The sequence below is a fragment of the Tauraco erythrolophus genome, chromosome 23 (genome assembly GCF_009769465.1).
Source record: "Tauraco erythrolophus isolate bTauEry1 chromosome 23, bTauEry1.pri, whole genome shotgun sequence".
NCBI lineage: Eukaryota > Metazoa > Chordata > Aves > Musophagiformes > Musophagidae > Tauraco > Tauraco erythrolophus.
The window spans coordinates 2,807,626-2,834,754 of NC_141487.1; the positions used below are offsets into that span (position 1 = coordinate 2,807,626).

General features: G+C 58.9%; 3 protein-coding genes across 5 annotated transcripts in view; all 3 read right to left on the bottom strand.

The window, feature by feature from the left end:
- Positions 1–111: 111 nt before the first annotated feature.
- LOC147527166 (forkhead-associated domain-containing protein 1-like) lies at positions 112–2,337 on the bottom strand. Its single transcript, XM_086625506.1, has 3 exons — positions 2,242–2,337; positions 1,815–2,021; positions 112–477 (listed from the first exon to the last, which is right to left on the bottom strand). The coding sequence occupies exons 1-3, from the start codon at positions 2,335–2,337 to the stop codon at positions 112–114; spliced, it is 669 nt and encodes a 222-aa protein (XP_086481632.1).
- Positions 2,338–5,917: 3,580 nt separating this feature from the next.
- On the bottom strand, positions 5,918–7,144 carry TMEM51 (transmembrane protein 51). The gene is made up of 2 exons (XM_009986159.2): positions 6,785–7,144; positions 5,918–6,326 (listed from the first exon to the last, which is right to left on the bottom strand). The coding sequence occupies exons 1-2, from the start codon at positions 7,123–7,125 to the stop codon at positions 5,918–5,920; spliced, it is 750 nt and encodes a 249-aa protein (XP_009984461.2). The 5' UTR covers positions 7,126–7,144.
- A 16,436-nt stretch (positions 7,145–23,580) lies between these two features.
- Positions 23,581–27,129, bottom strand: part of KAZN (kazrin, periplakin interacting protein) — a 200,291-nt gene continuing 196,742 nt past the window's right edge. For all 3 annotated transcript variants that reach the window (XM_086625634.1, XM_086625637.1, XM_086625636.1), the window contains 6 exons: positions 26,148–26,284; positions 25,573–25,743; positions 25,033–25,222; positions 24,685–24,815; positions 24,338–24,388; positions 23,581–23,748 (listed from right to left, as the gene is read on the bottom strand). In XM_086625634.1, coding sequence (XP_086481760.1) covers positions 23,581–23,748; positions 24,338–24,388; positions 24,685–24,815; positions 25,033–25,222; positions 25,573–25,743; positions 26,148–26,284 — 848 coding nt within the window. The remainder of the gene's footprint in view (positions 23,749–24,337; positions 24,389–24,684; positions 24,816–25,032; positions 25,223–25,572; positions 25,744–26,147; positions 26,285–27,129) is intronic.

The window sequence follows — 27,129 nt, forward strand, 5'->3', positions numbered from 1 at the left end:
GAAGAGGAAACGTCCCCCTCTCGGCTACGAGGGCAGCGGCATTCCCCGTGGAATGACATGGCCTCTTTCTTAACTGACCCAACGTGCCAGCGAGCCAATGCTTGACAAGTCTCAGCTCCTACTGAAACTGCGCTTGGATCGACTCTGCTCGGCGCTTGAGTCGCTCAGAGGGGAGACCTGGCTACGGAACTGCCAGGTTTGGCATCGAGGAGTACCTGGCATCACCACGGAGCTCCTCCTGCAAGCATCCGGCGGGACGTCCACGGCCGTGCTCCGAGCCCGGGCGCTCACGGGTCGCTCCCGCAGTGGCGGATGGGGCACGCGGCTGGCCGCTCCGGGAGCCCAGCTGCCGGGAGAGCCGGGGGGATGCAGCGAGGGAAGGTGGGGAGGAGACACTGGCAACGAGGGTTTGGGCTCCGCGACCACCTGGAGCTGCCCGGCCCAGGCTGGGCGACGTTTCACGGGGGGACAGGGCGTCTGCAAGGGGCAAAGACCACAACGGCAGTGAAATTTTAGGAAGGTTTCCAGCCCCGGGTGCGTGTGCGTTCTGTCATACAAAACCCAGGCACCGCTCACGATGGGAGCAGCATTCCAGTCCTTTCCCATTTCCATTGCCCAAATATCGGATTTAATTCCAGATTCCCAAATATTTTGCTGAAATCCAAAGAACTCGTGAGGGTTTGCTGCTTTTCCAGCTCTTCCCTCTCTCTCTCTCCATTCGACTGCCCTAATCCTGCATTTCATTAGCAACATGTGGAAGTCCTGATCCACACCTCTCCAGGATCCCATCCCGGCCACCCCATCCTCTTTTTTCACAGCTGTTCCATCAGGGGAGGAGCACAGAGCTATGACAAGGCACTCGCACCGTGCGAAGGTGCTCGTCCTGGCGCATCCCACATGTGTAATTTTGAAAATTACAACGCTCACTCTTCCTGCAGGACCTATCTTCATCCAACCAGCTGCTCTGGCTTCATTGTGCAGCTGAGCGTTTCTTACATTGCTCTTGGCCAAGGCGTTCCGGACCACTGTGAATCCGGCGGGTCAACTCCCTACACCAGGAATCTCACCGACTCCTCCAAACCCCGTACCCGGGTGCACAAACCAGCTGCCTCTTATTATGTTTTATTCGCGTGTGGGCACTGCTCGGAGACCAGGCTCTGCTCCGGCTAGCGGGGATGCTATGCACACGGGGTTTTGGGACTCAGTCTCATTATCTGTTTCCTTGTCTTCCTAAAGTGCCAAAACATACAAAACGCTACTGGAACTTATCATTCCATCGCTGTTTTAGAACTCAAAGGCTCCACGACCTCCCCAGACATCCCTAAACAGCTCCTTTCCCGGAGAACGGGAGATTGCTGCTACGTTCAACCACATCCTTTCCCAGCTGACAGTGGCTTAGGATTTCTCCTGCTCTCCAAACCAGCTGCGATGCCCTGGCCGTGCCGCACACGACATCACGGTACCCCCAGCTCCACCTGCTGCTGCCCGGCAAAGCGTTGGTTGGCGCCGCACCTTCCACTTCACTCTACGTTCGATCCCAAACCCAACTTCTCCATTTTTACATAGCTTTCGAAGAACCGTCAAACACAAAAAGAGAAAAAAGACCTTCTCCACACCTACCTTGCTCATGTCCACCTTGCTGTTGGGAAACCTCTTCCCTACTGAACTGCTCAAGTTGCTTCAGCAGAGGGAGCTCAAGCTTTTCATCTCCATCCCCCCACCCCTTTCCCGAGCAGCAGCACCCACCTTTCCCTGGGCAGCCCCATCCACCTGTCCCTTGGCACCCTTCCCTGGGCAGCAGCACCCACCCTTACCTGGGGAGCCCCATCCACCACCAGCTCGAAGGATGCTCCCCCGGTGCCGAACCGCAGGACATCCCCTGGAACCACTTTCACGGCCGCGTTTTGGACCTGGCAGCCGTTGACGAAGGTGCTGTGGGGGGAGCTGAAGTCCTGGAGGACGAAGCTGTGGTCCGAGGCGATGAAATCGAGGGCCGCGTGATGGACCGCGACGCCTGCGGACTGGCAGCGGGCAACCACGGGGCAAGCGGGGAAACCCGCCCGAAGGCACATCAGGTTCGGTTACTAATTTACCGAGCCCCTCCCAGCCCCTCTCCCGGCTGTACGTTTCGCCGTAGCGAGCTGGTAGCCCCTACGCTTTGCTCGGAGGACCCCGGCGCATCCCGCTCCCCCACATCCAACCCACCGTCTGTTTGCCGGCGGTCGGCTTCCTCGCCCCTACCGGCAAGACGATGTCGGACCCCTTGTGCCTGCCGATGGTGGTGGTGCGCGGGTTCAGCGGAAAACACCCCTCCGAACTCCGGAGAAAGGCTGGCATCGTCCGGCCCTTCGTCTGCGGCGCCCACGTCAACAACACACAACTCCCGGTTCCGCAATCTCCCATCCGACGCAGCCTACGACGTCTTGACCGACTCGCGCGCAAGGAATTGAGGAAAATCGACCCAAGCGTGGCTCTGCCCCGGCCGGCAGCGCGGCCTCGCGGTAGCCTTGGAAACCCCGGCCGCGCCAGGGCCTGCCACCGCTCTCCTGGGTGCGTCGTCTCTTTGTTTTGCTTTGGTTTGTTGGGTTTTTTTTTCTCCTCCCTTCTCCTTTTTCCAAGCAACCGGCCCTGGCGGCACAACACGGCTCCGCACCGGCCCCGGCTCTCCGTGCCAGCGGGCGACGCAGGCAGGAACATTCCTCCGTTTATCCAAAAAACTCATGGGGGGCCGTGCAGGCTGCCAGTGAACATTTTCTTCCCGTTTTTGATTTTTTTATTTAATACCACGCGTGTGCAAACAGGTCTTGCAACCTCGGGCAAGAGGATGAACGTTGCCACCCGGTGCTGGGGACGCCGTCACCTGTGGGCATGTTTCTCCGTCGACAGGCCTCTGTCCCGCGCTGCCACACGCTCTTTTTCAACACAAAAAGGGAAAATAACACACACCCGCCACCAACACCACCCTGGTTTAGCCTCGCCAACGCCGCCTGAGCCTCTTTCCCTCCATCCGAGCTCCCGTCCCCAATCTCCCGCCCCGCTGCCGTCCAAACCGCTCGTCCCCTTTGCTGTTGGCCAACGGCACCCCAGACAACAGCTCCTAATTAGTGCGAGTTCCCACCATTGCACTTCGCTAATTCCCACGCCATTCCCGTGTTGCTTTCCAAATTCCATTACCTCCAACCGCGCTGTCGTGCCGTACGCAACACGACAATCGTTCTTCCGATAAGCAGCCCAGCCCTGCTGGAAGTGAGCCTAAAGCTCACGGTTTGATTAACGGCAAATGCTCCAGGATTGCTTTGCAGCCTGACCCTGCTCCCACGACTGAGACATTCCCACATCGGCCGGCTGAAACTCGTAGCACACGGTGCACAAATTCACCCTTCGGCCAGTCTCGCTGGCACGCGGATGGCAGCGGTGGGCACCGTGCTGCCAGAATGGCTGTTGCCCTGTCCCGCCGCGAGCCGACAGCAAATCCGTTCGGGTGTGCGCTCGTGAAACCACAGCGCTTCCCCCACAAAATACATTGCCCTTCTACAAAAATCCCGCGAACAAAGCTTTCCTGCTATTCCCAGGGCTGCTCCGATGCGTGGCAGGACCCGAAAGCCAACCCCAAACCGGGGGCACGTGGTGGCCGTGGCCCTTCGGCACCCCCGGCTCGCCGGATGTCACCTGGAAATCAAACTTACCGGAGAACGGAGAGCGAGTCCTGCAGTATTTGATCACGCTTCCTTTTGAGGCAGAGGCAGCAGATTTGGCGAAGGAGGGCTCCTCTGCAAACCGGAGCGTGGTATTCCGGCACATCGCCCTGGTGCTGGCCCCCAACGCCAGTGTCTCCATCCCATCCTTCCCTGGACAAGGGCTTTGCGCCAGAACGCAGCGGCTGAGGTTTTCCAGCCCTGATCCAGTGCTGTGGCACTTCCTAAAACCAGTGACCATCCAGCTTCCTCGGTCGCGTTACCGCCAGGTCCGCGCGTCTCACGAGTCGCCATTGAGCGCACGTTACCTTCCAGAGATGCCGAGACGTACACGTAACTCGTGTGACACGCGGCCCTGGCGTTACCGCGCCTGAGGAAGCCCTCAGAGGGCAAGTCTGCAAGGAGCCAGAGATGCTCGTTAGCCATTCGGGCATCTTTGGCATAATTACTGCATTAGTCACAGGCCGTTTCCCCGCGGCCACTGCCCTCCGCATCACATTTTCAGCTCTTTCCCAACATGAGACATTAGGAAAGACACTGCTTTGGCCGGTCTGGTTCATTAAATGGGAATTTCTGGCAAAGAAGCTCGATGCCACTTCAACTCCTGACTGCTCAGACAGGAGACTTCACTTTATCAACCCAACATCTACCCAGATTTTCAATGACTGCTGTCAGGGTGGCATTTCTTCACCAGAAAGAAAGGACTCCACGCCTTGCCTCCCACTGCAGGCAGGTTCTTAAGAGGCACACGCGCTTGGGAGACACCTTCCGAGGAGCTGCACTACCTCATCACCCCCTCACCACCACCAAAAACCACCCAAGAATCCCGTCCCTAATCCCTCAACCTGGGGTATAGTCTTCTAATGGTTTTTCCTCCCCTTGAATAAGGGAGACCTTATTAAATGACATTATTTTGCCCATCTGAGATCATGCCATCCCTTGGGGTGCGGCACAGCGCAATTCCTGCGATATCACAACCGAAATATAGAGATGCAATAGGAAATAATAACTAACGGGAGAAACTGTGGCAGGGATTCGGGCCGGCATCTCTTTGCCTTTGTTTTGGCCACTTGAGCTCCTCTTGTACCTTTTACCAACCGTACCAAGTCAACCTCTGTTGAACGGGCCATCTCTACACCCACATCAGCATCACACCAACACAACTCCAGTCATACCCAGAGCCCAGAGGGAGAGGGCAGATCGACCAAGAGCCTTCCCCATCTGCTGTGAGTTCAGGAGGGGTTCTGCTCTCCACCCACACCTTCCCAATCCAAAACGTTTGAGGGAGCCCGTGGCTCAACATGCTGACTACAATGCCATCGATCGCTCTGCTGGAAGCCCGGGAGGTGTCGCGTTGCTGGGATGCCCCTGGAGCAGCACTCGCCCCAAACCAGCCGATTGCTTTCAGACCACTCCAGCTCACCAGCCTTGGGAAGGGCCAGCCACGCACGAGTGCACACACACACAATGTACAAAACGTTTATTTAGCCCAGGTCTGCTCGCACAGCACGCTCAGCTGGCGTTTCGCCTCCTGCCAGTGGTCCGCTCCGACAGCTCCCAACCCCCTGGGATTTATCCGCTGGCCTCCCACGGACCGTCCCTTCGCATCCGAGCGCACAGCACGAGAGAGAAAGCAACCGAGGCAACAAATCCATCCTCTCCCCGAGGAGCCCGGGGCCCGTTTCAGCCCTCTCCCCACCAGCAAGCGCAGACCTTGGCCAGAGTCGGGGCTGGCCCCGGGCCACCATCCCAGCCGGCAAAAGCCGCCGCGCTACTCCGGCAACGCCGCTCCCCTTCCTCGGAAAGAAAAGGCACCGAAACAAAGGAGCGCTACCCTTTTCCGCTGGGAAAACCCTCGTTTGGGATCAGTTTGGAGCCTTGGAAAAGTCTTGCTGGGGCAAGGGGACGAGGAGATACACTGGGTGCTCCTGATGTACGACACTACAAATTGCACTGTCGGTACTTCCAGCCTTCGTTTCCGTCGCAACAGCAGATCTGTTGGCAGTCGGGTTCCCCACGGTCTCTCGTCACAGCCCATCCCGGGGGCGCTCGTCCCGTTCCCGTGCCACACCGCTGTGCACTCATCGTGTCCTCCACGTCGCGGTTTCCCGGGAGCCCTGACCGCTTCTGCACCCACAGACGGGGCCCGTCTTAGTGTGAGTGTTGTAAAAAAACCTAAAAAACACTAAAAAACCCCCCGCGGCATCACAGACGACTCTTTTTTAAGTCATTTGCTGGCTCCCGGGCGCTTTCTCCTCGATCTCCTCGTACTTGGGCGGGGGGGTCAGCGGCTCTATCGTGATCGGGGTGCTGTTCCCCTCCGCGAGGTTTAGCCTGATGTCCTTCAGGTGCAGCTTCTCCGACTTGATCCTCCGGACCTTCAGTGGCTTCAGGCGCTTGCTCGAGCGCGAGTTGTGCCGGCCGGGCTGCCGCTCCGAGCCGGGCTCCGTGCCGGCGGCTCCCGGCTGCTGGGTGCTTTCGTCGAGCCCCGTCAGCGATTCGTAGGAGGGCAGGGAGATGCTGAGCCTGTTGCTCCTGTCCAAGTCTCTGGGCTCGGAGTAGCCCGCGTTCATCACCTCCTCGTAGCTGGGGACGTAGTACTGCGAAGAGGTGTCTTCATCCTCTTCTTGGCTAGAGGGGGAACAAAGTTGAGGTGATCAGTAGCGCATCGCTTCAGCATCACTGAGGGCAGGGAGGAGAGAACAACACTGAAGCAAAGCAACCCCCTCCGCACAAGCGCAGCTGGCACCGGGCACCGCACCGGTTCCCCACGCTGCCGACAATGGCCAGGGCTGTTTGCCCAGCCCGTGCCCGCCGTGCCGGCAGCCTTTGCTCTGCTCGGCGGAGCTTCCCGAGCAAACACAAGCACCCTGTAGACTTTCACCGGGTCTAAACTCCGCTGCCAGCCGCTGCCTACGCTCCTGCTCCTCTCCGTCCTCAGTCTCGCGCTCCCTTGGCATCACCAATTTGACCCCACGCTGCCGTCAGCCTCGCATCTCCTTGCTCCGGACCCCCTCCAGGAACAGCAACTGCTCTTCGTTTCATTCCCACGCTCGATCCCGCTCCCTTTTTCCCCAAAACCGGCTCACCTGTCCTCCTGATGCGCGGGCTCGGCGGGTGCCTGGCGCGGCACGTGAACGATCTCTTCGCTTTGCCTCTTCCTGTCGCGGACGTTGAGGCAGATGGAGAGCAGCAGCAGCACCACGCCCGCCCCCACCAACACGTACGCCACCGAGAAGGTCTTGCTCTTCAAGATGCCTCCGGTGCCGCGGTCCGGCTTGCTGCTGTTCCCGGCATGGGCGGCGGGATCTTCGGCGGGGCCGAAGCCGGGGACGAGGTTCCAGACGGCCATGATGACGCCCAGGACGAGCATCCCCAGTCCTATCGCAGTCAGGGCGTAGTGCGAGCCGTTCGTCCGGGACTGGGCCATCGTGCACGCTGCCGGCCGGCCGCCCCCACCTCACCGCAGGGCGTAGGGCCGGGGGAGGACAAGTCTGCTAGCATGCGTGCGCACCCCTCCCCAGGCGGGCGGTGAGCTCTGGGAAGAGAGGGAAAGAGAGGGTTAGCACGCGGCGGGGCTACGTGGTGGCCATGGCAGTGTCATTTTGTCCGACCGACGCTGGAAATTAATTCTGCCATGTCTGCTAAGAGCGCGTCAGGGCTGTCGGTTCGTTCTCGTTGTGACCCTTCGCTGCTTTCTGGGCTGTCGTATCTACCGCCCTCGGGAAAGAACCCAATTACTACCGTTTGCCAAGGGCTTTGGTGAACCCTCCTCGGGACCGCGACAACCGACCCCTCGACAGCACCAAAACAAACGTCACCGAACAAAAGTTCACTCCCTTATGGAGCTGCGCTGCTGTGGACAAACAGCCGTTGTCCACGCAAACCAACCTGAAACTGCTCAGAAACAAATCCCTGACTGCACAACTTCTCCCTTCCCCCTCTTCCAGACGGAGCGGGGCTGCTGGCGGCACTGTCTGCCGGGCCGGCAACACCGCCCTGCCAGGAGAAGGGAAAGCAAAACTGCTGCTCTCCCAGCCAAGCCAACCCTGCCGCTTCCTTCGACTGCCGCCTCCGGGGGCTGCTCCAAAACTGAGACCTCGGCGCAGCTCATGGCACGCTGGTTTTCCAAAAATAAACGCCGGGAAACACTCGCCCACCTGGCCGCAGCCAGCAGAGAGAGCAGCTGCAAGTGCAGCCCCTTCCTGCGAGCCCTGGCGATCCCCGTGGCACAGCTTCCCCCCTTTCCACCCTCTGGCTGCCTCTCGGGTTCCCGCGTGTGCCAAACCCAGCGTGCGACCGTGCCCGGCTCCGCTCCCTTCCCCCCCAGCCCTGGCTTCTCCACGCTTGTCGGTGCGACGAGTCGCCCTCGGACACACCGCTGCTGCGTGCCGTCGCCGCGTGTGCCGTCATCCTCCAGCGCAGCGGCCAGTTTGACGGTGCCCGGCTTCGCGTTTCCTCATTTAGCTCAAGTACGAGCCTCGTAACGTCGGGTCAAGGGCCAGAATAAACCAGCGATCCCGGAAAACACACCAGCTCCAGCCGCTTGCGGGAAAAGACACGCGCGAGGCTGGAGAGGAGGAAGCTGCCGAGCAACGTCCCCGCGCACCATCCGCACCCCAGCACTGCCGCGGAGCCTCCCTCAGGGCTGTCCCAGCCTCATGTCGGCGTGGATCCAGGCAGGGCAAAGTCTGCGCTCCCGTGGTCTGCCCGGGGTTACGGGGCACACACGAGCTGCTGAGCTCTGCCCGACGGGAGCTGCCGAAGCTGCAGGCAGGGGGAAGCCCATCGCTCCCTGTGGCACGGCGCTGCTGCCCAGTGACACCGTCTGCCCCTCGGGAAAGGGATCCCCCGCCCCAACAACCCATCCCCAGCTTTAATTCCATCCTAGCCAACAGCTGCTGAGGACGTGGCAAACGCTACATCTGGAAGACCCTTGACAACATCCCGGGAGCCACCGAGGCTTTGCAGCCCATCCTACGTAGGGCACTGCCTCCGTCCCACATTTCCCAAACAGCCCCCTCCGCCCCGGCGAGCGCCTGCAGCGCCGGCTTACCATGCGCTCGCCGTGCTGTACGGGCTCCTGCTATCGCGTGCGGGGCCAATGACACCGTACGTCCTCCTCCTTTGCCCACCCTCCGCTCCCGGCCGTGCTGGCGATGCCCAAGCCTGTGGTGAGGATCACCAAGGCTCCGATTTATCAGCCCCCCTGCTTCTCCTTTTGGGTCTTCCAAACTCAGCCATACGGGCAGCTCTCTAGGGGTTTTCTCGTACCTATTTATACCCATAAATGCCCATCTCCACGCAGTTTAGCATGATGTTTTCCAATGCAGTTGTCAGCCAGCCGGAATTCCACTGGCATGCTGCTGCGATGGGTTCGGGGCAGGGAAATCATGCTGCACACGCGGTGGGCACAGAAAACATGCCAGGCTGGTAACGCTTACCCATGGGGTCTAAAACCCCGTGCCGGTTCCCCGTCTCTCTGGCTTCCCTTGGACAGCTCGCCCTGGCAGCAGGCAGGATTTAGGCACCCACATCATCTCCGTGCTTGAAAGTTTGACACAGATCCCTCGCTGTGCTGCCCTGCAGCCCTGGCAAATGCAATTAGAGCAGAAGACTGGACACGCAGTCTGCCTCTCCATCGCATTAGCCCTTCTTTGGGCTTTCCAGAGCACGCACATATCGCTGCTTCGGCAATAACTCCGGTGCCCCGGCGCCAGCGGTGGCAGAAGGGAGCTGCAGCCATCTCTGTCTGGGCTCCAGCATCCCGGCGCTGGCTGGAGCAGCACAGATGGCACCGCCGGGACGGACACGACAAAAGGGTGCCGTGACTCGAGTGTCCAGGGAAGCCCAGAAACAACCAGTGACTCACCCACAAATCTTGCCGTGGCTGGTATCGCATCTCCTAGGTGGCATCTCCTGCGGCCATCCCGAGCGGAGCGCCCAAACATGCCGCTGTCCTCCCCCATCCAGCGACGAAGAAATTCCCTACTCGCTTGCACCGGATTAATAATCCTCCAGGGAATTTTTTCCTCTGTGATGTCCCCTGATTCAGTTGCCGAAACTGCTCCGGCGCAAAGCCCCGAGCACCTGATGCCACGTCACACCACCTGCCCTCCTCTTGCTCGCCCGTGCCGCGTGTCTCGCTGGCACCCTCACCCCTCCACCAGTGGTGGTCAAGCGCTCCAGCCCCGCTCCCCGCATCCCCCCTCCTCCTTCCCACCATGGGGTTCTCCCCACAGCCAGACCCACCTCCGTCCCTGCACCCTGCCCACCCACAGCCCCGCGCTGCCCTGGCAATGATTTCCACCAGGATCTCCGCACCATTAAACTCCACTGGTGCCACGGCAAAGCACCTGCACCTCCGCCGCGCTTGGCCGGGCTCCCCGCACCGGTACCCTGCAGGCTGCCACAGCCAAGGGACACTTTGCAACTTCTCTTGGGACGTTTCTGACCGTTAACTGGGCACGGGAGGGCTGGGGAGAAGCCCTTGCTGGAGCAGGGCACACCGACACGCCTAGATGCGCCTCAAAGGCTTTTCGCATGGGCACACAGGCGGGGTGGCGACAGATGGCATCTCTCCCTCTGCTGCGACAGTCCCACCGCGGGGATGTAGACTCCCTGGACAGAGTCAGCCCCGGACCACGTTTGGCATCTTGGTGCTCGTGGAGAAATGCCAACCCCATTGGGGTGACTCATGAGGAAGCACGATACCCATCGCCACCCGCAGCAGCACCTGCGCTCCTCCGCCCTCTGTGACCTTTGGATTTTCCCCCCTCCCATGACACAACCTTCCAGCTCCCGCTTTGGCAGCGCCGCCTTCGTCACGGGGTGGCAAGAGATGAGTCGGCGGTGCGGGGACCGGGATGAACCCCCGTGCAGTCACAGGGCACGGGACGAGCCCCAGGGCTTCCTTGCTTCCCAGGAGGAGTTGGGGCGTGACGCATGGCTCGCGGCACACCGGCATGGGGACACACATCCCTTCGGAGCCTGCCTCCGAAAGCACGCGTGCGACTCCAGCGCCAGCCATAAAAACACGAGACTAATTTCCTATAAAATTTTTTTGGGAACTATAAATAAAATACCAATTTTCCGTGCATCTAAAGAGTGATCCCACAGCATGTTATCTTATGTCTGACGACCGGAGCCGCAGCTCTCCCTCCTCCCAAGCTGCTCCCAGAGCCAGCAGTGGTTCAGCACTCACCCGCTCCTGCCCAAGTTATGGCCATGAGGTTCTCCAGCTCCTTCCGACAGCTGTCCTTGATGCGCCGGAGATCGGTCGCTCCCACGCGAGCGTTTCCAGAGAGATTTACACCTGGAAGTCCTGGAGGGTTTGGTCCCAGTCCCGGGGGACAGCCAGCCCCACATCAGCTCCTCCGCAGCACCTTCATCTTCATACTTCCTCCCAGCCAGCCTTCTCATTAACCACCTTCCCCGCTAATTAGCGACCGCGGCGCATCCTTGCCAGCTCGTTCCCGCAGCAGCAGCGACCCCGCGCCCGGTCCTCATGACGCCAGGGCTCGACCTACCAGCAGCACAGAATTCCGCGCAGAGTTGGAAAATCAAGAGGTCGGGACTCAGGCAACGTTTCCTGGGGTTGTTGGAGCCCTTCTCGCTGTCCACATCACATCATTCTGCTGCTTACGCTTCCTGCCAGGAGTGCACCTACAGTCATCGCTCTTGGCAACGTTCCCTATAGAAGCTTTAAGAGCTCTTTCACCATTTCTAAATTTTACTTCTACTTCTAACAACTCCTCCTCAATTGCGCTCTTGCCAACGGCACCGGGTGAGCAGCAGTGCTTCCTTAAAACTCTGCTCAAGTGCTCCCCCCATCCCAGTCCAGCACCCACCCAAGCCCAGGGCCCCTGGTGCTGCAGCTTCTGGCAAAATACAGGTGTCCCACGAAAGTGAAGACTGCCTGGCCCGCTCTGGGGCTTGGGATGCTGCAATCTGCCCGGTCGGCTACCACGGCCACCGCAACCACACTGATGGCTACGAAACACCAGTGACGGGGCTCGCAGAATGCTCCTGCTTGCACGCCGCGGCACCCGGCCCTTCTCCGGCTGAAAGCACCCGCTGCCATGTGTCCTTCGTACCGCAGACACCGGCAGGCGACTGAGTCGCGACCAGTTTGACGACCAGCATGGATCACACGAGCCATGGTAACCGTATCCCTCGAGCCGGAATCACGGTGACGCGGCAGCCAGCCCATAGCTCGACCTTCGCCACGGGGGTTTGAGAAACTGCCTTCCGCACTCTTTTTCCCCCTCTAATTGTGTTACGGCCATCAGCGCAGCGCTCGCTGCAACCCGGTAATGGACTCTGACCGAGAGTCCTTCTACATTTATATTTAAGGACGTTACTGTTTATTCCCAGGGATGATGTGTGCCACAGTCACCAAGACTGCGCCGGCAGCCGGCGAGCCCTCGCCGCATCCCACGGCATTTCCCCAGCCCAGCTCGCACACGTAGTTCGCAAACCTCCTGGACAGGCTCCGCGACACCAGAGGTGGGGGTTCGGGATGCTTTCCCCTCTTTGGGCTACAACAAGGAATTGCGTGGCCTGCCCCGTGCGCTGGGAAAGCACGCCAGCCTGGGAAAACCTCCACGCTTTGACTTTGTCTCCTTCCTGCTTTTCCTTTGGACTCCATTTTGCACCTTTGTGCTTGGCGTGTTTTTTTAATTTTTTTTTTTTTCCCCCCCTAATCTGCTGTTTCCTGCCGAGATAAAGTCGTTCCTCCCGGCAGCCTTCCCACGGGATTTGCTCTGTGGCCTCGCCCCGCCTCTGTGCCAGATAACACGCTCCGCAGCCTGTCAGCAATCGTAGACGTTATCCATCTGCCCTTCTGATACCTTCCAAAGCCGAATCCGGCATTCCCACTGCCTCCGAGCGCTTCCCAGCCCTCCTGGAGTGCTTTAGGCAGCTCCTGTTGCACCACGGGAGCCCCCTGAGCCTTATCTCTCCTCCCCAGAGCACCCCTCGCCGCAAGCCGCAAACCTGGGACGCCGCGCTGCCCTCGGCCTCGCTGATGCCACCTTCCTCATTCTCAGCCCACGATTCCCGTGACATCCTTCATCACCCCGCGCTTCTCAAACCGCCTTCTCCAGCAAGCAAGACCCACAAAGCAAACCGGCTGCAGACGGCAGCGAGGAGCCAACGGAGCGGAAAAGGGAGAGATGAGCGATGCCGGGGGGGAAGGACAGAGCCGGCCGGGCAGCCAGGCACGGAGCAGCAGGTGTTTAGCCAGGCGGGCGCCAGTGTTCCGACAGGGATAAATGTTGGCCAAGGGATTCTGCCGCGGCACGCTACCGGCAGGGCTCACGCAGGATGTACGGCTGCTTTGGCAAAGCCTTGACACCAGTTTCGGCCCAATAAATACACTGGGAACAAGAAACGCTCGACAGACACACACGTACCTGGGCTGCCAGAGGGTTGGCTTCAGCTGGGAATGCCGGCAGACAGCCCAGCCCCAGCCTCCCGGGATCTCCATGGGAGCATGGCAGCGCCTTACGGCACCGCCGTGGCGCCAAGCGTCTCTGACACTCAGCTAACTTCAGGGCACTGACCGCCAAACATTCCTCCTTCCCCAGGCACTTCCCTTCCCCGAGGAATTTCCCACCCGGGTAATTACCCCCAGATTAAATCAAAGGCACCTCACATATTTCTGAGTCAATTCAGCTGAGGTCTGGGATCACCAGCCCCGCACCCATGTGTTCCTCCTTACCACCCGACAGCTTTCCCTTTCTGGTCATCCGGGACTTCGGATGCGGGATGCTCAGCCACGGCGCAGAGGGATGCAATGCTGCTGCATCCCACCGAGCAGCGGCCGGGGTCTGTGCCGGAGGTGCTTCATGGAGCCTGAAAGTCCACAGGAGCCTGAAGCCCGTCAGCCAAAGACCGGGTCCACCCTCCCGGTGAGGATCGTCCCCACCAGGCTCCACCACGCAGAGCGGAGAGCAGCCCATCCCACACGGGACGCGCTCGCAGCCCTGCCACTTTATGCTCCCGTGGCTACACTTCCCACGTGGGCTCCGCCAGCCTCAGAACCACTGGCCCCCACCACATCACCTCCAAAAAGCCAACACCAACATCTCTGCAGACAAACGGTCTGCGAGCCAGCAAGGCACCTCCGTCTACTGCTACTGCACCAACATCGGATGTCCTGTGGTGCCCGAAACGCCCCGTATTTCAGTCGACACGGGGAAGATGCACGCTGGGATCGCACCTGATACGTGCACTAACACACTGGGCTGACTCAGAGGGAAAAACCCACCCGTGCCAAGCTGTCAGCCATAAAGTCACCACAACATCCCCCCGCGGTTACGAGTCCCAGCGCCCAAAGCCCGTCTTCCCGTGCCCATCGTGACAACATACGACTCGATCATTGCAGCAAGCAGAGAGAGGAGCTTCTTCAAATCACGGTGCCCGTCACGGGCCGTACCCCAAACCCACAGGACAGGAAGGCACGTGCCAACTCGGCACATGCCCGTGGTGATCAACCACATCAGCTCAGGGCTGTGGCTGCACCTGCTGAAGTTACCGAGTCGCTTTTGCTGGGGGATTTCTTTCTAAACCAACACTCGAGACACGTTCGCCAATTTGCCAGAGCCCTTCAAAGCTCCACCTCGCTCTTTCTCTCGCACTGATGGCACGATAGGACGAACCGAACTCCCACCGCCCGGCGTTCGGTTCCCAAACTGCCTGGCACAGACCTGCCCGGCACGGATTGCCTTCTCTTCGCCTTTGTTTGCTCTCCAAACAGCCTCGTGCACACGCCGTCCTCTGGCACCTTCCCGAGGGCTGACGTCTCCGAGCGACAGCCCCGTCATCCGCGGCTCCCGGCCACGCTGCCGGCACCGGGAACCGGCCGCCGAGACGCAGGTGGGTTTGGCGTGGGCCTCACCTCGCGCCCTCCCCTCCACCTCGCCGCTGCTCCGGCCGCAGCCCGATCCTTCCCAAAAAGCGGGGCCGCCCTTCGGAAGGTCACCCCCATACCGCAGTGGCTGACGAGCCGCCCCGAACCCCCGGGTCGCCAACGGGGCACGGACCACGGTGACACCAAACCTTGACGCCCCGACCTTCGGGTGCCGCTGGCTCGCGCCCCGCTTTCGGGGTGGTTCCCCTCTGGCCTCCCCCCGGGGGGATTCACTTTTCTGAGCTCCGGCCACGCTCACAGACCCCCACGTCTCTCTGTGTCCCCCCACCCCAGCCGGGTCCCAGCCCCGTCCGAGCACCGCGGGTCTCAACCCACCCCGAGTCCGAGCCCACCCTGCCCCGGGCACCGCGCCCAGCCCGTCCCCGGCGGCACCGAGCCCCGCCCGCCCCCCCCCCTTCCCTGCCCAGGGGGTCCCGGCGCCCCCGGGCCGCCCGCACGTACCTCCCCCCGCGGCGGCGGCGGCAGCAGCGGGTCGCTCCCGGTCCGGGCCGGTCGGGCCAGCCCAGCCCCACCGTGCCCGGCCCTCCCGGGGCGGCGCTTAGCGGGGCCCGGCCCCGGCGGGGGGGCGGCCCGAGGCAGCGCTCCGGCCCCGCCGCCGCGGGAGCGGGCAATGGAAAACGGGAGAGGAGCGGGGAGACCCCGCAAACCGGGCGGGCAGCCTCTCCTCCCCCCCTGCCATAAGCGCTTCCAGCCGCGCATCCCCCCCGGGGCCCCGGTTGTGCCGGGCTGCGGGCAGGCACGGAGCGCCCATCACCGCGCAGACCCGAGAGGAGCCGGGGGGTGGATATTTGCTGCCCTGGAAGCCCCGGGCTGGTCCTGGTCGTCTCTATCGCGCTCTGCCCGCCGTCCCCACTCCCCGAAGCTGTAGTTTTCCTTTTCGGTATCACCACAAAAGCTCTCGGACAGCGGGCAGGAGCCGCGCAGGCGGGTTCGTGGTTCCCCTTCTCCAGCAGGTCCCAGCTTCCAGCCACCGCGACCCTCAGTCAGGGCAGGGGTGGGCTATGGGGGCCACTAAACACAAATTCTCCCTTTTCCCCAGGTGCAAAGAGGATGGACCCCAGCCCACCCGCTTCCCGGGGGTCCCTGCACCCAGAGGCAGCTCCTCCAGCAGCTACTCCTTGCAAATCCTACCATCCATCATGCCATATATAAAACTGCTATGTTTTTCCGCACCTCGTCCCGGGCACAGGTCACCCATGCCAAGCGGGGCCCACGCAGCACTCCAAGCACCACAGCTCCCCACTTCCAGCCCCAAACCCCGGCTTGCGAGGGATCTGCGTTACGAACCCGGCTCGTGCCGCCGAGCAGAGCCTTCCCTCCCACGCGCAGCTCCCCACGCTGTTTGCAGAAGCCCCGTTTTGAGGAACTACAACCGCTCGGGTTCATCGCTCCACGTTCAGGGCAAAGCCAACATCCCTCCCCAAGCCGGGCCTGTGTTCCCACAGAGCCTGGAAAGGGATTTTATCAGGATGCTGCCCTCTAAAACAATCCCAGATAACCACCCACTCACCAGGAAGAGCTGTCGCAGGTATGACCCTCACCGGGATTGCTGGCCACATGCCTCAGCCTCGTAGTCACTCAGTCCTGTGGCTTCCAGGGTGAACCGCTGGCTCCTGCCCCCCACCCCTTTGGTAGGACATTACTAACGAACAATTAACCGCCACCGTTAGGCACGGGGTCCTGGGCTGCTCTATGGTACGGACACAGGGAACCTCTGCACATCTCCACGGATATCCACCTGACTAAAACACCTTTCCATGCGACGTACATAGAATCGTTACAAAGCTGGGAGCACGCTCCCTAAGTGGTGGCACGGTGGGTGCCGCCGGAGCCTGGGCATTGGCTGCGTTTTGCCAAACTCCATTCGAGTTAGCACCGTGTCCAGCATCACCTCTCCCCAGCTGCCACCGCCACTGGCAACTGGGACTTGTGTTTCCACAGGCTCTTCTTGCACCTGACCGTAACACCAAACACCACCAAGGACTCAAATTCTGCTGGACACAACGCTCAGTTTGGGTTTTCCCCAACCGCGAGCGAAAAGGCAGCGTTGCTATGCCAGCTGGACCAGCCGCTGCCGTTCTTCCTGCCCCGTATGCCCCACAAGTCCGTGCAGGATGGCAAAAGCCACCCGGAACTCAACGCAACTTGTCACCCACATCCCCTTGCTGAGTCAGCGTGCCGCAGCCCTGCCTCAGGGGCACCAGTGCTGGGGGTGGCGGGTGGAAACCACCCCCCTTCCCCGTTTCCCTGCATCTCTCCCTACCAGCACCATCCTGCACGGAGCTGACGGTATTTTCCACTGACTCACCTGCTCCAGCTCCTCCTCCAGGTGCACGGCTCGGCTGCCCTTCCCTGCTCACGATATCTGCCTTCTCTAATCAAGGGCAAATTTCAAAAGCCGTGCTATTACAAAAGAATAATTACAAAAAAAAATATTAAATATACATGCAAATGTGTTTTGTGGGTTTTTTTTTCCTTGCATGGATTGTTTTGTCTTTTCAGGCTCACCCATCCGCTCAGGCAAACTCCCCCCACCCTTCCCCTCCCTGCAGCACCTTTCTGCTTCAAACACAAACCCGTCGTCCCCAGCAGCTGCGTCAGTCAGTAGCTATGGCCGGGAATTACCTTCTCCGCAGGTGAGCTGCCGGAAAACAGGGAGGAAAACACACTTTACATAGTGACTGTCACCAATCCGGCGTGGGGCTGGGTCACCCACCCCGCACAGGGGCCCTGGGCACGGTGAGCACAGACGAGACATTCATCAGGGGACTCCTTGTGTTCCTGCTCTCTTGTTCTCCAAAGTTGGATATTAGCCAGGAACGGCCTTTCCTGCCACGTTCGACCTGTTCCACCTCTCCCTTCACTCCGTTGTTCCCTTTGGAGCAGGTTTCTTGCCCCTCTCGCCCCGTGATGCCAACCCAGGCTGGTTTGCCTAAATTACGAGGAGTCACCCGCACCCCTTGCCGGGCAGAGCCCGGCCAGCCGCTAACGCACCCACCTTTGCTGCCATGCGCTTTGCCAGAGGCTCAGGTGTTTCCGTGCATTTCCTGGGCAGGTTTTCCTCCCCGGCTATTGCAGCTATCCCAGGGGGGGGATTTATCTACGGGCAGCTCGAATCCTCCCCTTGCAAACACTCCCTGCCCGGTCCTGGGAGGGCTGGTCCCTCTCCGGGGTGTTTATCCAGCCAAATATGCAGGATAAAGACTTTGCTTGTGCGGGAACACCAGGGAGGAAACAGGAGCCTCTCCGGGAGCCCGAGCGGGCAACAAAAGGGCCTTTGAGAGGGGCAGCTGATGCCCCGGTGCCTGTGGAGATGCCAGGGCCTCACCTTACCCTGCGTCAGTGGCAGGAATTGCTCAGTGGCTGCTTTCCGGCTCAAAGGAAGGTGCTCGACACGGACGTTACGATCAGCACGGCACAGCCCAGCCACGTCCCAGTGCTCCTCCACACCTTTCCATCAGCGAGCCAAAACCGCTGCTTCGGCTGCCGCGCCGCTCCTGGATACCTGCAGCCAGGCAGACTTGTCCTGGAAGGAAAAAAATCCCTTAATTCAATTTGAACCATCAGAATCACTGGTTTGCATACGTACATTAATACAGAATTAATTTTTACAGTTAATTAGCACGAGAAATGTCACACACCTGGGGCTACAGGGGATGCTCAGGTTTCTATCCCCTCCATCTCCCAGCCCTACAGCCCCTGAGCCACCCCCTCCCTTGACAGTGCCGCCTCTCCGGAGGGGGAAGGTTTGATTTTCCACCCCGCTGGGCTGGGGGACGGTCGTGTCACCCCTCCATGAGAAGCGGTTCACAAGCGGGGAAGGTGAATTTCTGCGCTGGTCAGCAAAGCTGCGCCGGAGAACAGACCCGAGGGGCCCCGGGCAGCCCCGAAATGCAGATTTGGGGGAAAAAGCCCCTGTGGTGGTGACACCCCATGATTCGCACGCAAACCTGCCCTTGGGGGCCACATCCAGCCCCTTCCCCAGCACCCAGTTCCTCATTCGCCGCAGCCGCCGGTGTGCGGGTAAATGCCAGCGCCACGTTTGCCAGGCACTGGTCTGTACTGGCATCGCCCTTCCCCAAACCTCAGCATCGGCATCTTGATTTACGGAGTGTCTGCCGAGGCTGCAGGCTGGGAACCTGCCACGCAAATGGGGGAAAAAATGAGGAAAACTGGCAGCCCAGGAGAGCCCAGTTCCGTGCTCTCCTGCTCGGCACGACGCTGCGCTCACCCAGCAGGACGACGTGACCCTCTGGCATCACCTCGGTGAGGAACCGGCTTTGCCCCTGCGCTGCCCTTCACGCTTCCGAGGCGGAGCGGGGAGCCGGCGGCCCTGGGCGCTGCTGGGACACGGCGGGGAGGCCAGTGGTTCCGGTACAACCAGTCTAACCGCCGCGCCGGGTCACCGACTGCCGTTTCGAGCACACGCACGTCTGTGACCCGGAAAACAGCCTCAGTAGAGCTGCTGTATTAATAACAACAACAATAATTAACCCGCAGCTTCCTCCGGGGGCTGCTGCATCCCATCCGGACGCTGTGGCAAAGCCCAGCTCAGCTGGGCAGGAGAACCACCCCCTCGCTGCCAGCGCAGCGCCAGAGATGGGGTCGAGGAGCTTCTTCATTTTTCTCGGAGCTTCTGTGTCCTGGGCTGGGACACCGGGAAGCGAGCGGCACCATCGGAACATGAGAGGGCTTGGGAATATGGACACCAAGCCAGGAGAACTGGGGTGGTGCAGGATTAGGAGCAGATGGTGAATGATGGCTTGTGCTCGAGAACGGGAAAACGCTGGGAAATTGCTCACCGGCAACAGGAAAACTCCAAGGAAAACTTATTACCTGGATACGGGGGCTGAAGCAGGGACAGAAGCAGGAGCAATGCTTGCTGGGCAGAGGGGGACGTCCCAACGGTCAGGCGGGATGTCGGCAGCCAGGGATGCTCCTTGGGCTGCGCCGGCACGGGCTCGGAAATGCGTCTCTGACATCGGCTTCGCGCATGCAGAGCATGAGCAGAAGGAAAACACTGAAAACGTGTGAATAAATAACAGAGACGTTTCCAAATTATCTGTGATCCCCCACGATAAACCAGCAGCCACAGCGGTGGCCCCCAATACTGGCATCTGGGGAGGGGTCACCATTCGTAGCCTCCATCACCCGATCACGTCTCACAACCCACCGCCCCGTCCTGAGGATTTACATCCAGATTCAGCTCTTTACTGCAAAAAACACAGCCCAGGGAGGCAAGATCGGGGTAAACGCCCCCTCCCACTCCGAGGGGCACCGCGGCCGCCCCGGCACAGCACCCGGGCGCGGAGCGGTGAGATTTTCCCTTCTGGGTCTAAAGTCCTCGTGGGGGGAACGCACTCGTGACTGCAATGACGTTATCGGCACGGAGTGTGCAAACACAGCAAGCCAGACCCAAACCAAACACAGCCCGGGCCAGGCCTGGCAACCACTTCGTGGTGCATTTGCCGGGCTCCTTTCGGCACCGCCGCGGCACGGGTGAGTCCCGTTAAAAACAAGGCGAGAAGCCAAGAGAGTGGTGCAGTGGGGTTCGTTGGCTTTGGCCATCAAAAGTCAACTGGCCACGCAAAGGTTTCGGCAGTGGGGCTTCACCACAGGCACCAGGATTCCCGGTAGGCACGAGGGTCACCGGGATGGCCGCGGTGTCCCCTGTGGCACCTGCCACAGGGCACCCGGAGCTTTCTACACCCATGGGTGGGGTGGGCGAGCACCCGCATCCTGTCCCTGCATGCTGCCAGCTTATCTCTGCCACTCTCGATAGCAACGCTTTAATGCAACAATTAATTCCCATTAATACCCGATTATGGCTCCAGGTGATGGAGCCAGCTGGCTTCCAGCTATTTTTTCTTTGTGTTTTTTTTTTTTTTTTTCTGTTTGCTCAAACTCTCCCCATTTCAGGCTGCGGTGCCTCTTACCTGCTCTGCAGCTCCTTCAAACCCAGGAGGATGTTTCCGTTAAAATAAAAAAATAAAAGAAAAGGTTGGTTTCTTCCTCTCTATCCTCCTTATGGTTTTGAAAAACAAAAAGTCTTGGCCAAGTCTTGCCTGAAATGGACATTTTCCACCCTCCCTGGTCGATTGTAGCTCACGTACCTCCAGAGGCTCGGACTGCGCCGAGCAGATCCGGGGGCTGCGTTCCCTCAGGGCAGCCGGACCTCACCGGACCCCCTCCCCTGGGGATGCCACCACCATCCAACCGTGGCCCTGGCCACCCACTGCACCCGCGGCCCTCACCTCTGGCACCGCCGTCCTCTGCTGTGCTCCAGATGGGGAATGCAGCCAGCGGCCCCAAAACGGCCTCGGGCCCCGCTGGAAGTGCTGGCACAACCCTACAAGTAAAATAAATGCAATAATAACAACACCAACACCACCACCACAATAACATTCTAGTACCAATAACAATTATATTCTTAATAATAATAATAATAACATTCTTATTATTAATAACAAAAATATCCTTATTGCTAATAATAACAACATTCCTCTTCATAATAAGAGTAATATTCTTATTAATAACAACAATATTCACAGATTCATACAATGGTTTGAGTTGGAAGGGACCTTCGAGAACATCCAGTTCCAATCCCCCCACCATGGGCAGGGACAACTATTAGTATACTATATTATTAATATTCTTATTATTAACATCAATAAACATATAATAGTAACATTCTTAGCAATAATAACAATAACATTCTTCTTAGTAACAACAATAACCTTATTAAAAATAACAATAATAACAAAAAAAATAATAATAATAATAATAATGACACTTTATCTACCAGCACGTTACAGCACAAAACCTCCTTGTTTCTCTGTCCCACCTGCTCTTCTCCCTCCTTGGCGTTACCTCTTCCGCATCTGAGAAGGACAGGGGACATCTCCCAGCTGTTCCCCTGCCTTCCCAAATCTTTACTTACCTTAAATCCTTAAAACCCCAATTCACATGGATGTACCGACAGCCCCAGCCTCGCTCCACGTCCCCCCGGAGACCCCCGATACACACGGCAACTTGTGCCCGGTGCCACGGCAGCGATGCCAACGCACCAGCCCCACCTCTCCATCAGTCCAGCAATTAAATCACGTGGAGTTCATCCGTACTTTAAAATAAGCTTTATTTAGATCTTTTATAATTTTATATTTGCATCCATGCCTTCAAGGATTCCCCCCGGCTCACGCGGGGAAAAGTTAAATCTACTGTTACCCATAATTCATATGCTATTTATCGAAGTTCTCTTTTAAATAAATCATCCTCTTAGTAATTTTTAGAATTATTTCCTAATTTACAAAAAAAAAAAAAAAGCTGAAATGCAAAGGAAACTACTCGATAACAAGGAGATTTGCTCATCTCTTCCGGTGGTTGAGAGTTTAAAGTATAAAAACGCAAGGAGAACAAGAAAACAAACAAAAATTTACAAAAAAATTACTCCCCCATAAACCAACAAATATAAAAACGCTTCTTCTGCAGAGAAAGGAGCCACGGGGCAACCTCTGCCCGGCCACCCCTGCAACATCCCGTTCGCAGGAACACACAGCGCAACGGCATCGGCGGTTTCGTTCAGCGATTTAAGACAAAAACGCCCCTTTTTTTTCCCAACCGGGGCGCGCGTATCGAAATTAAGAAAAATAATACACTATTATAGCATCATTAAATAAATCTTAATACATTTTTTTTTCTTTAAAGAGCTTAAAATTATATCGTCAGCGTTAAAGCGTAAGGTACTTATCTTGGTGTAAGCAGAGCGCGGTGCGTGTTAGTGGGGAGGGGAAGCGGCCGCCGCGCCGGGGCGGGTGGTTTTGGGGCGTTTCCAGGGGGATTTGGAAGCACGAGCTCCACCTGCGCTTCCAAATCACCCCGGCGCCGGATAAAACCTCCCCGGCGGGGACTCGTACCGATTTCCCCGGCCCGACGGTGATAGCATCCCAAAGGTCCCGGGATCTTTTGGGATATCGCCTCTCCCCTCCTCCCAGCTCACGCCGGATCCCCTCAATTTTTCCCCGAAGCAAAGGGCGAGCCCCCAAAATCTGGGGAAAACCGGCGGGCACAGCTCCCACCAGCTTCCTTCCCCGGCATGGATTTCGGTCGGCGTTTTCCAAGGCGTTAAGTGCTCCTGGGGCGGCCGCGGGAGCGCGGGATGGGGGTCCGCGGCTCCAGCCCCCAACCCCAATCCCGGCAGCAGCTTCCCAGGACAGTACAGTACAAACACACCCTTCCTCCTCCCCCGCCCCATCCCAACCGACGTGGAAAAATATAAAACTCCCCCCCAAAAACTTCTGCAATAATTTAGTTAGAATAGCTCCTCTGGGTTTGTGCAAATAAATTAAAACAACTAAAAAAAGGAACGTTAAAACACTTATTTCCAGACCGGCGGGCGCTCGCAACCAGCCCGCGTCGCCTCCGCGGGGTTCGGCCAGGAAGACATCACAGCGAAAATGAGATTTTTTTTTTTTTCTCTCTTTTTTTTTTTTTGTGTGTGTATACGTTGTGTTTTCTCTCCGAGGTCCCTCAGTTGGGCAGGTCCTTCGTCCCCGAGCGAGGACATCCCGCGGGCTGGGCTCCGGAAAACAGCGGGTTTCGGACAAGAGACGTCACAAGCACAAAGTGCACGATTAATTCTGGTATTTACAGAGACACAGCAGTCCTTCAAGTTTCAAGTTTCGTCAAAAGAAGGAGGAAACAATACCAAAAACAAACAGAAAAACCTCAACCAACATAAAAACCCCAAACTTGACAAACCGAAGTGACAACAAAGGAGTTACCGGAATGGAAAAAAACACAAAAAAAGGGAAAAAACTGAAGTTACGACACAGCTGCTTCGCTCCCGAGACAACAGGTAACACGTCCACAGGCTGGGGGGGGGGTGGGGTATGTACATCGGCGACGGCGATGCCGGCGAGAGGCTCCCGGCGCCCGCCTGGCACGGGGGGGTCACCAGTCTGCGTCCTCCTCGATGTAGTAGTCGGGGGCCGTACCGTCGAAGAGGCCGGGGTCGAGGGACTTGCGCTGCTTCCCGCGGGCAAACACCCTGGAGATGGAGCCAAAGCCCATCTTCTCTTTCTTTTTTTTCCGTTTTTGGTCTTCCAGGTCTTCTAGAGACTGCGGGGAGAGAGGAGGCGGGTTTGGCCATCGGGCTTCGCGTTCGCCACCCCCCTCAACGCGTCAGCGATGACGGACCGCAGGGTCCAGGTCCCAGGAATAACATTCGGGTCCAGGTCCAAAGCAACGATAATGTCCTGGACCGAAAAAAAATCCCCAGGCCTGAAATATCTGCGGTGGATTTTGCTGTGAAATCGGGTCCCTTCCGCTCATTTCTGGGAGTTTGGGATGCTGCATTCAAGCAGCTCGAGATTTCGGCTCTGGGTAGGGAAGGATGGTCAGGGCAAGGGTCTATTGCAAAAATACTCCACTGTTTCAGGGTCAAATACAGGTGAATAATCTGATCTAGGCTCTGCCCTGAAAAAAACAAGACTGTGATGGGTGCCCAGCACAGCAACCACCTACGGCCTGACCTGGATTTTGGGGCAAATCATGGAAATCTGAGACATCCCCGAGTTACGATTCAGGATGGCTTCTGCTATTTTTTTTTTTTAAATACACCAAAACTACCCCAAACCAGTGCCTTTTAATCCCCATCAAATCACCCACCAGCTCACGAGCGGGATTTCACCGGGGTTTGGTGCCCTACCTGGACGATTGGGTTGTGCAAGTTCTTCTGTACCGGTCCAGGACTGTCTCCCTGCGGCAGAAGGAGACGGATTCAATGGAATCGGCCCCAACGCAGCCCGGGAACCCCCAACCCACCCCCCTAGAAAAAAGCAGCTTGTCCAGGTGGCCACATCGCTACAAGGCTGGGATGAACCCCAGGAGAGCACCCTCCAAGGGCAGCAAACCTCCAACCCCTTCCCCACCCCAAAACCAACATCGTTTTTGGAAGCGGACGACCTGCAGCATCCCCGGAGTTGGTCTCCCCACTCCCCACGGGAGGACCCACGCAGCGGGGACACAACCCGCCCCCCTCACCCAGCGCCTTACGTTGCAGAGCGAGTGCGTTCGATGCCGGGGCGAGTTGATGTCGCTCGGCGTGGACGACCGGTCGCCCTCGGCCGCGGAGGCGTCGGAGATGATGGACGGCTGCCGGGAATGACAGGGACTCACTCTGACGGCTGGAAGGCAGGATGGGGTGGGGGGGCACCGGGGTTAATTTAATTAATTCAACGCCAGCAAACCTGACCCCACGCAAAGCCTCTAACGCGCTTCCAAAAAAACTATTTTTGGGGTGTTTGGCTTGTTTTTTTGAACTCTAGGGAGAATAAGGTAGCTGCCCAAAACAGCTTTGTCCCCACACCCTGATCCACGCGGGATGGGGATGGAGGGGCTCACCTTGGCGGTCCGCCGAGTGCTGGGGGTGCGAGTGGTAGAGGGTCTGCTGGCTCTGCCGGATGGCGGCCGTCAGCGGCAGGTCGGCCTGCATCACCCACTCCTGGTTGCCGTTCAGCACCGTCTCGCCCGGCATGGCCAACGAATGGCGCTTGGGGACATCCTTGGTCAGCGTGGCCAGGGACTGCTTGGCCTGGGGAAGGACAGAGAGCGGTCAGTGGAGGGGGAAAACCACCCAAACGTCTCCCGGCGTGGCGGAACTGGCATCGACGTGCCGCACCGCACCAGCACTGACACACTGCACCGAACCCACCCTCCCCTTGGCAAGTGAACACCCGAATTGCACTGCCCGCTGTGCCGAGGACATCCAGCAACGGGTTTGTTTTCCACCAGCATCGCGTCAGCGCAACCACGGCAGCAAACGCATGGATGTGGCATTGCAAATAAATGTTTAAGTTCGACAAAACTCGCTGGGGCGTTTCGGATGTTCGAGGCAAACGAGGGCTGAGCCTCAAGCCGTGCCCGCTGCGTCCCCGCGCTCACCATGGCCAGCTCGGCCTCCAGCTCCTTCATGCGGTTGTCTTTCAGGTCGAGCTGGGAGCGGAGGGCACTGGCGTGGTCCGTCGCCTCCTTGGCTTGCCGCCGCAGCTCCCACTTCTCCCGCTCCAGCAGGTCCTTCTCCTTCGCCAGGGCCTTCACCGCGTCCTCGCTCTCCTGCTAAGACAGGGTGGCTGTCAGGAACGTGCCCGTCACCCTTCTCCCATCCCCTCAGTGGCCACTCGATTGCTGCGATGCCCAAGCGACATCTTCGGGTGTCACGAGAGCCCTGTGCCGGCACCGGGCAGAGAGTTGCAGGATGCTGCTGGTCCCCGGGAAAGGGATGCCCGCTGTGCACCTTGTTAAAATTACAACAAATTCCCCAAGTCTGTCTCACTGGCCTCATTTCCTCCAGTATTATCCACCATTACCCCACTACCATCCAGTCCTGGCTGCGGCAGGAGCATCCGCCCGAAGCTTCAGTGGGTTTTTACCCGATGGCAACTGGAATTGGCACTCACGCTGCTGCCGACCCCCTTTCCCGCACCACGACGCCCCCGGGGCCGGGCTCCCGCACTCACTTTCCTGTGCTGCTCGTAGTTGCGGATGAAGTCGCGGAGCTGCTCCTCGCGGCTCTCCAGCGTGGCGTACAGCTGCTGCATCTGGCTCACCAGGTCCGTCTTCTCCGCCTTCAAGCGCTTGCGGTCGGCTTTCATGGCTGCGGGAGAGACGACGGCTGGAGAGGCGACGGCTCTGAGCGCCGTGGCCCGGCACGGCCCCCTCGCCTCCGCCACTTTCATTTTTCAAGGAAAAAGCAGCAAAATTACGACCCCGAGGGCTGGGCTGGGAGCAGACAGCCAATTCACGCCCATCGCTGCAGTCCCCCCCACCCAAAAATACCCATCGCATCGGCGTCGCGGCTCCGGACCATCGCCCGCCCTCCACGGAGCGGCTCAGTCCCTGGAAAAGGAAATTCGGGAGCAAAACCGCTGCCGCAGGGCCCGGCGCAGGAAAACCTGCTGCTCCCTTGCCAGGATAAATAAACCACAAGCGGATTATTTTTAGCAGCGAGGCAGATTCCTGCGGCGCAATCCCACGAGCCCAGGGAACGCGGCTCCCTAAGCGTCCCCCTTCCAGCTCGACAACGGGATGCGACGGAAGCGTTTCGCCGGCCCCGAGACGAAGCGGAGACCGTGGTGTTTTCCCTCTCCCCAGCGAGGGATGCTCGCTGACCGCCGACGCACGGACAGCTCGCTGGAAGGCTGCTAAAACCCGGGAGAATTACAGAATTACCAGGCGGGACACGGAGCTTCCGTAATTTCTCCACGTTAAGGGCTTTGCCCAGCCTTGAACCCGGCCCTCGGCAGCGCTGCGGAAACGCCCTGCAGCGGTTATGCCCCATCCCGCCAAAATAACACCCGGGTTAGGAACTGGAATGCAAACATTGATTTTCGTTATAGGAATGGCTCAGCATGCTCTTCCACCCCAAGGAAGCACTGCTCTCGAGGGAGCAGGATGGAATGAAAGAGAAGGCTCCAGGGAAACATTCCAGCAGCCTTCCAG

Excerpts from the sequence above, each read along its gene's own strand:
- LOC147527166 (XM_086625506.1), bottom strand. The coding sequence starts at position 2,337 with ATGCCAGCCTTTCTCCGGAGTTCGGAGGGGTGTTTTCCGCTGAACCCG. Across the intron at positions 2,022-2,241 it reads GGTCCGACATCGTCTTGCCG|TCCGCAGGCGTCGCGGTCCA; the intron begins GTAGGGGCGAGG and ends GCCCGCTGCCAG. Across the intron at positions 478-1,814 it reads TGGTGGATGGGGCTCCCCAG|ACGCCCTGTCCCCCCGTGAA; the intron begins GTAAGGGTGGGT and ends TGCCCCTTGCAG.
- TMEM51 (XM_009986159.2), bottom strand. The coding sequence starts at position 7,125 with ATGGCCCAGTCCCGGACGAACGGCTCGCACTACGCCCTGACTGCGATA. Across the intron at positions 6,327-6,784 it reads CCCGCGCATCAGGAGGACAG|CCAAGAAGAGGATGAAGACA; the intron begins GTGAGCCGGTTT and ends TTCCCCCTCTAG.